Below are 7,032 nucleotides of genomic sequence, written 5' to 3'. Positions count from 1 at the left end.
TTCCTGTTCGTTTTTTAGCTTTTAAGAGCTTGTAATCACCTTTCCACATATTGTGCACCTACAACACAACAGAGTAAGACATGGTGAATCTTTTGATATCAAATAACTGTAATGTGAATTTTGTTGCAAGTCAACCTTTAAATATTTTGCGAAACTCTTGAATTATATGTTAAATCAGAGCTTCAAGTCGAAGCCCCAAACTTTTTGATCTGAAGTCTGACGTATTTCATACATCATTCAAGTTATTGAGGATTATAACAGAGGCCAAGTCTTTCATTACTTCATTCATATCTGTGAGTTTTTGTTCAATTCAAGTCTGGCGTCGCTCTAAACAAATTCAAATTATTTAATGGTATTAATAAAAGGTTCCTTACAGGAATAATTATTAAGATTTTCTTTATGCATGGGTATACAAAACACTCGCAGCACTGAGAAGAGCTGATATTTATATAAAAACTTTCATGCTATCCATTGTTTTTGCGAGGAAACCTTGTCCCATCATTTGAAAAACTTTATTTTGGCTGCTGATTGCCTTTCGTTTTCAGAGCTGAAATTCAATATTCTATTTTAGGATATTAGACCAACTCTTCATTAATTTGGACTATTAGGTTCAAAAATAAATATTTCTAAATCCGTTGAACTCACACATAAGCGCATGAAGTTTAATCTAATAGGCTGTAATAATATGTAGTGGTTCACCTAGACAGTTCATTGTACAGTGGCTGGTTTGTGGAATACATTATTGGTGTGACAAAGATAATTTTACATCTTTTATCATTTTTTGGAAATAAATTCTTAAAAATTGTAGCTAAATTAACTTACACCAAATTTGCAGTTATACTTGCCTCAAATCAATTTTTTATCAATGCTTATGTATAACGGCTCTTGTGTAGAAGTTTTTTACAAACAAAGCTCTTTCAATTTTGAATATCAATCCAGTATGCTGTGTATCGCTTGGCTGTTGTGAATCAAAGGTTTAACAAACTTTTTAAATGACTAACCAAAGTTGCATATGACCATGTATGACTGTGTATGATGATCTACGACATGACCATCTATGACCGTGTATGACCGTGTATGACTGTGTATGACTGTGTATAATATGTATGACCATCTATTGTAAGTCTTTATACAACTGCTCCAGCGATTTCAACTGAGTATACTTGGAATGACCAGGATACAGAGGATCAGCAATAAAAAGGAGTTATCGTCACTATATGATTTAAAATTGCATTTGTAGCCTAGTGCCTCGCCATCTGTTAATACGTTTGTCATTAGGTTTTATTGGTCATCATTTCACCCTCTTCCACTGGCTTTTTTGCATAAAAAAGTTTGTTATCTGGCTGTCAATTCAATTTATTATACAATTCATATTTGCATGCGTGTCGTTATTAGTGTTTCTGGAAAGGCAACTCCATTACGCCATAAATCAAGTCTCTATTATTTGTTAAGAAGTGAATATCTGCTGTTTATACAAGTTGGATACATCAGTGACTGATGTGGTAGCAGTTGACGAGTGTGTATTCTTTTAAACTTTTTTATCCATTGCGTCACAATGGCCTCCACTTTAGTGGAAGTTACAACAAAAAGATTTAATAGTAACTACATGATGCCTCTACTGTGTATACTGCCATACACTCCTATTGAATCCTCTTTCTTGTCCTTTTACATATAACTGGTCATTTGCGAATAAACGCTTTTGTACTTGTAGCGCTGCCGTTATTTTCTCTTCAATGAGTGATGCCTTCTCGACAAGTATATTTTAAACAGTGACAGTGCAAGAATTTTCTGTATAATGACATTTTCCACAAAGACATTCTGCACGAGAGCATCTTGTGTCAGAGCTTACAGCTTGCTGCGACACCATCTTGGAGTTGTATGCCGTAGGGCCCATTCTTTCGGTAGGAATTTATGCTATTGGTTCTCCATTCTCTCCCTCAGTGTTAATTACCTTTTGCCACCTTAATATTTACTTGTGCACTCTTCCTACTCTTCGCACTGTGCTTGACCTAAATTCTTAAAAATAGCAGATTAGTTGTTTTTTGTGTCCTAAAGTGCTCAATGCTTATACCTATAAAGTCCCGACTTCGGTTTTGGAACACGATCCATTCTAGAAGGTTGTTTGACAAGTGAATTGTTCAATTTCTGAAGTAATTTTTACTTTACAAATAATGTAAAGAATTCAGACCATTCCAAATCTAGAAAATGGCCTTTTGTAAAAAATTTTGGTTTATTTTACAGAATTGACAGTCTATTCTGTAGAGGGCAGGTAACATATAAAGTACAATGAATTCCTCATCAACACTATTCACGGAGAAGGCTTAACTAGAAAATGTATCTTAGTATCTGTAGCAGCTCAGCCAAGTTATCTCAGATTCTTCTGTGAAATAGCAGAAGGGTAGCAATAGCTTGTGTGTTTTATTGTCACAACCATAGGAATAATACATTACACCAGAAAAAAATACAGTCAGTAATTTGTGAACCACGTGCCGACGCACAACTGTCAGAATGTTTAGTTACACTTTGTATTATACCTAATGTATGTAGGAAACTAGCAGCGCATTGCTGCCCTAAGCATTATATCTGTGTTATAGCATTGCAAATATATTCACTCAATTTTCTTGTGTGTCTCCTTAAATGTTTTTATCTCTTTCGTGGCTGATTTGCTTGTCACCTGTCATCGGTCAACTGTCATCACTCAACTGTCATCAGTCAACTGTCATCACTCAACTGTCATCAGTCGACTTGCATCAGGCACCTTTCATCAGTCAACTGTCATCAGTCACCTGTCATCAGTCAACTGTCATCAGTCACCTGTCATCAGTCAACTGTCATCAGTCAACTGTCATCAGTCAACTGTCATCAGTCAACTGTCATCAGTCAACTGTCATCACTCAACTGTCACCAGTCAACTGTCATCAGGCACCTGTCATCAGTCAACTATCATCAGTCACCTGTCATCAGTCAACTGTCATCAGTCACCTGTCATCAGTCAACTGTCATCAGTCACCTGTCATCAGTCAACTGTCATCAGTCAACTGTCATCAGTCACCTGTCATCAGTCAACTGTCATCAGTCAACTGTCATCAGTCACCTGTCATCAGTCACCTGTTATCAGTCACCTGTCATCAGTCACCTGTCATCAGTCACCTGTCATCAGTCAACTGTCATCAGTCACCTGTCATCAGTCACTTGTCATCAGTCAACTGTCATCAGTCACCTGTCATCAGTCAACTGTCATCAGTCACCTGTCATCAGTCACCTGTCATCAGTCACCTGTCATCAGTCAACTGTCATCAGTCAACTGTCATCAGTCACCTGTCACCAGCATGTTAAGATGCTTTGATGTTAGATATCTTTTGTAGCGTTAGATATCTAAATGTCTAAATAGCTTTAGACATTTTTTGACCCTTGCAGGTAGCCGTTCTCATACAACACTTGAGCAGGTATCTATGTTGGAGTTGTCACCCTCCCACAGTTCTCAAGCTTCTGTTGATCCCTCCAGATCAGCTCGACCACCATCTGTAAGTCGTGTGCTAAAAGCGACAGAATCTGCACAGTCCAAATGGGCACTGGAAAAGTGGAGGCAGCAGATGATTGAGAAAATGGGTGCAGCAGCGTTTCAGGTGCATTCAGAAAGTATGAGAACATTCCGGAACTACACAACTCAATTGTATACTTAAAAATGGCTTACAATACCAGTTCACGTGTGAAAGTTACCCGTGTTTAATAATTTTATGCTATGCTATTTGACAGTGATTTTGTGGGCTGTTGAATCTGAGTGACCAGTGACACAGTGATAAATTAGAGAAAGCTTAACTAATACGTATATCAAAGAGTCATTAAACAATCGTTGTGAGGATTTATGATTAAATCATGTCTTGAGCATTCGTGAGGTCCGCAAAATGGCAATCTTTGAAGGATCCTGTCATTTGTTATCTGATCCAACCTACCGTACTGTCTCTTCTATCTGATCTCACCTACCATACTGCCTCTTCTATCTGATCCCACCTACTGTACTGTCTCTTCTATGTGATCCCACCTACTGTACTGTCTCTTCTATCTGATCCCACCTACCATACTGTCTTTTTTATCTGATCTCGCCTACCATACTGTCTCTTCTATCTTATCTCACCTACCATACTGTCTCTTCTATCTTATCTCACCTACCATACTGTCTCTTCTATCTTATCTCACCTACCATACTGTCTCTTCTATCTGATCCCACCTACTGTACTCAATTCTATCTGATCCCACCTACTGTACTGTCTCTTCTATCTGATCCCACCTACTGTACTGTCTCTTCTATCTGATCCCACCTACTGTACTGTCTCTTTTATCTGATCCCACCTACTGTCCTGTCTCTTCTATCTGATCCCACCTACTGTACTGTCTCTTCTATGTGATCCCACCTACTGTACTGTCAATTCTATCTGATCCCACCTACTGTACTGTCTCTTCTATCTGATCCCACCTACTGTCCTGTCTCTTCTATCTGATCCCACCTACTGTACTGTCTCTTCTATCTGATCTCACCTACTGTACTGTCTCTTCTATCTGATCCCACCTACTGTACTGTCAATTCTATCTGATCCCACCTACTGTACTGTCTCTTCTATCTGATCCCACCTACTGTCCTGTCTCTTCTATCTGATCCCACCTACTGTACTGTCTCTTCTATCTGATCCCACCTACTGTACTGTCTCTTCTATCTGATCCCACCTACTGTACTGTCTCTTTTATCTGATCCCACCTACTGTCCTGTCTCTTCTATCTGATCCCACCTACTGTACTGTCTCTTCTATGTGATCCCACCTACTGTACTGTCAATTCTATCTGATCCCACCTACTGTACTGTCTCTTCTATCTGATCCCACCTACTGTCCTGTCTCTTCTATCTGATCCCACCTACTGTACTGTCTCTTCTATCTGATTTCACCTACTGTACTGTCTCTTCTATCTGATCCCACCTACTGTACTGTCTCTTCTATCTGATCCCACCTACTGTACTGTCTCTTCTATCTGATCTCACCTACTGTACTGTCTCTTTTATCTGATCCCACCTACTGTCCTGTCTCTTCTATTTGATCCCACCTACTGTACTGTCTCTTCTTTCTGATCCCACTTACTGTACTGTCTCTTCTTTCTGATCCCACCTACTGTACTGTCTCTTCTATCTGATCCCACCTACTGTACTGTCTCTTCTATCTGATCTCACCTACTGTACTGTCTCTTCTATCTGATCCCACCTACTGTACTGTCTCTTCTATCTGATCTCACCTACTATACTGTCTCTTCTATCTGATCCCACCTACCGTACTATCTCTTCTATCCAATATCTTTCCTTGCACACAAATTTAATAAAAGAAATATCCGGGTTTGATTGCAATACACTTATAACTGGTTACAGACATGCTGCGGAAAGGCCGAGATATACATGCAGTCATTCACAAACGACTGCTAGGAGAGGAGGCTGAGGTCGAGGCGGATGTAAAACCATATTTATCTAGTGTACATCACGAATTAGCCAAATTCCATGACATTCATGCTTGTGAGCAGTATTTAGCCCATGGCTCTTTATTGTACGCTGGGGTTCTTGACTGCATTGCACATTACAGCAGGTGAGAGGAAATGTCATTTTGCATGGAAGTATGCATAGCATGTCGCAGTAGCCGGGCCGAGATAAAGAAACTACTAACTACACCTAAACTCCATAGTTAACTGATTTCTTGTATGAGGAACTTCAAACGGGTGTCACATTTAGCGTGGTCGTCTCTGTCTCGTCTATGGAAAAAGATGCAATGCATGAAGTATGAACTTCAATAGTTAGTCCCTACACACACTCAGTTCATTGAGTGTGTTGACTTGTGATAGAAATGTTAACGCTATTTCGTAGACACTCTAATTTCGATACGTTAAAAATTTTCAGCTCTGGTCTTTTCTTAATTGACTGGAAGACTTCTGCAAAGAAAAAAACAAGGGCACATCAAACATTTGATCATCCATTACAGTTGGCCGCCTACATAGGTTTATGGAACAGCAACTATGTTCACACTCAGGTATGTGAGTTTCACCACTGAGCCCTGTTCAACCAACAACAATGCTGTCGCTCCATTTGATGCCTTCACATATTAAGTGAAGTCATCTGTCCATGTCCTTGTCCCTGTCATCACCTTCTACAGCCTGCTTTTCTTTTACTAGAGTTCAGGATTAAAACTTTCATGGACTAGCTCTCATACTGTTTTAAATTACGTTAGAGTTGTCTTTCTCATACTGTTTAAAATTATGTTGGAGCAGTCTCTCAAAATTAAATAAGTTATGTTGGAGTTGTTCATTTAAAGTGTACTATAAGTGTGGCTTTTCAGAATTTGAGTATTTAGTGAACATGGCTCTTGTGGTTTTAGGTTTCACAAGGAATGCTTGTGATGATGTATTCTGATGGTTCGCCATGTGACATCATCAAGGTTAACAATGAATCTCTAACAATGTACTGGAAGCAATGGAAGTTGCGGTTAAAGCAGTATTGGCAAGAGGAATTGGACAACGCTCATAGCTACTAATTATAATTTCTCAGCTTCATGTCCTCATGTTGATGGTGCAATATTTCATTATCTAAATTTGTCTGGTGCTCAAGTTACCACTGATCTTATACGAAAATAAAGCATGTATCTGTAAACATTTGCTCTATCAAGCTTTTTTAGTATTTCAAACTAAATGCTATTGTTTTAGTTCTTTAGGGCGCAGCAGTCAAAAACACCAATTATTGTATTTAACATCCATAACTCTATTGCTCTTTTGGCAAAAAACAGCATGTTTTCATAATACGTACATGCATGCATAAACACCTCGTATAGCTAGCCGGTCCAACAAACGGTGGCAAACCTACAATGCTGAGAAAAGTAGGGAGTTATCCCTATTATCAAATTACGGCTCGTCTGTATTCATTTCGCAGCTGGTACGATAATTTTCTCACAATTTGCTATTGATGTTTTTCTTTATCATGGATTATAATTGATATATGCATCGTTCAAA

At 38.8% G+C, this 7,032-nt stretch overlaps 1 protein-coding gene across 1 annotated transcript; it reads left to right on the top strand.

The window, feature by feature from the left end:
• The first annotated feature begins 1,711 nt into the window (after nucleotides 1-1,711).
• LOC137400098 (mitochondrial genome maintenance exonuclease 1-like) lies at nucleotides 1,712-6,657 on the top strand. The gene is made up of 5 exons (XM_068086406.1): nucleotides 1,712-1,901; nucleotides 3,418-3,639; nucleotides 5,411-5,621; nucleotides 5,930-6,059; nucleotides 6,405-6,657. Exons 1-5 carry the CDS (start codon nucleotides 1,796-1,798, stop codon nucleotides 6,558-6,560), a joined length of 825 nt encoding a protein of 274 aa, XP_067942507.1. The 5' UTR covers nucleotides 1,712-1,795; the 3' UTR covers nucleotides 6,561-6,657.
• The last annotated feature ends 375 nt before the right edge of the window (nucleotides 6,658-7,032 follow it).

Source organism: Watersipora subatra, chromosome 7, assembly GCF_963576615.1.
Source record: "Watersipora subatra chromosome 7, tzWatSuba1.1, whole genome shotgun sequence".
Taxonomy (NCBI): domain Eukaryota; kingdom Metazoa; phylum Bryozoa; class Gymnolaemata; order Cheilostomatida; family Watersiporidae; genus Watersipora; species Watersipora subatra.
This window is presented reverse-complemented; position numbering and strand designations above follow the sequence as displayed.

What these genes read in the sequence shown, in the direction of transcription:
- LOC137400098 (XM_068086406.1), top strand. Translation starts at nt 1,796, where the DNA reads ATGACATTTTCCACAAAGACATTCTGCACGAGAGCATCTTGTGTCAGA. An exon ending in GTTTCAGGTGCATTCAGAAA is followed by an intron (nt 3,640 to 5,410) that starts GTATGAGAACAT and finishes AACTGGTTACAG; the next exon opens with ACATGCTGCGGAAAGGCCGA. An exon ending in TGCATTGCACATTACAGCAG is followed by an intron (nt 5,622 to 5,929) that starts GTGAGAGGAAAT and finishes AAAAATTTTCAG; the next exon opens with CTCTGGTCTTTTCTTAATTG.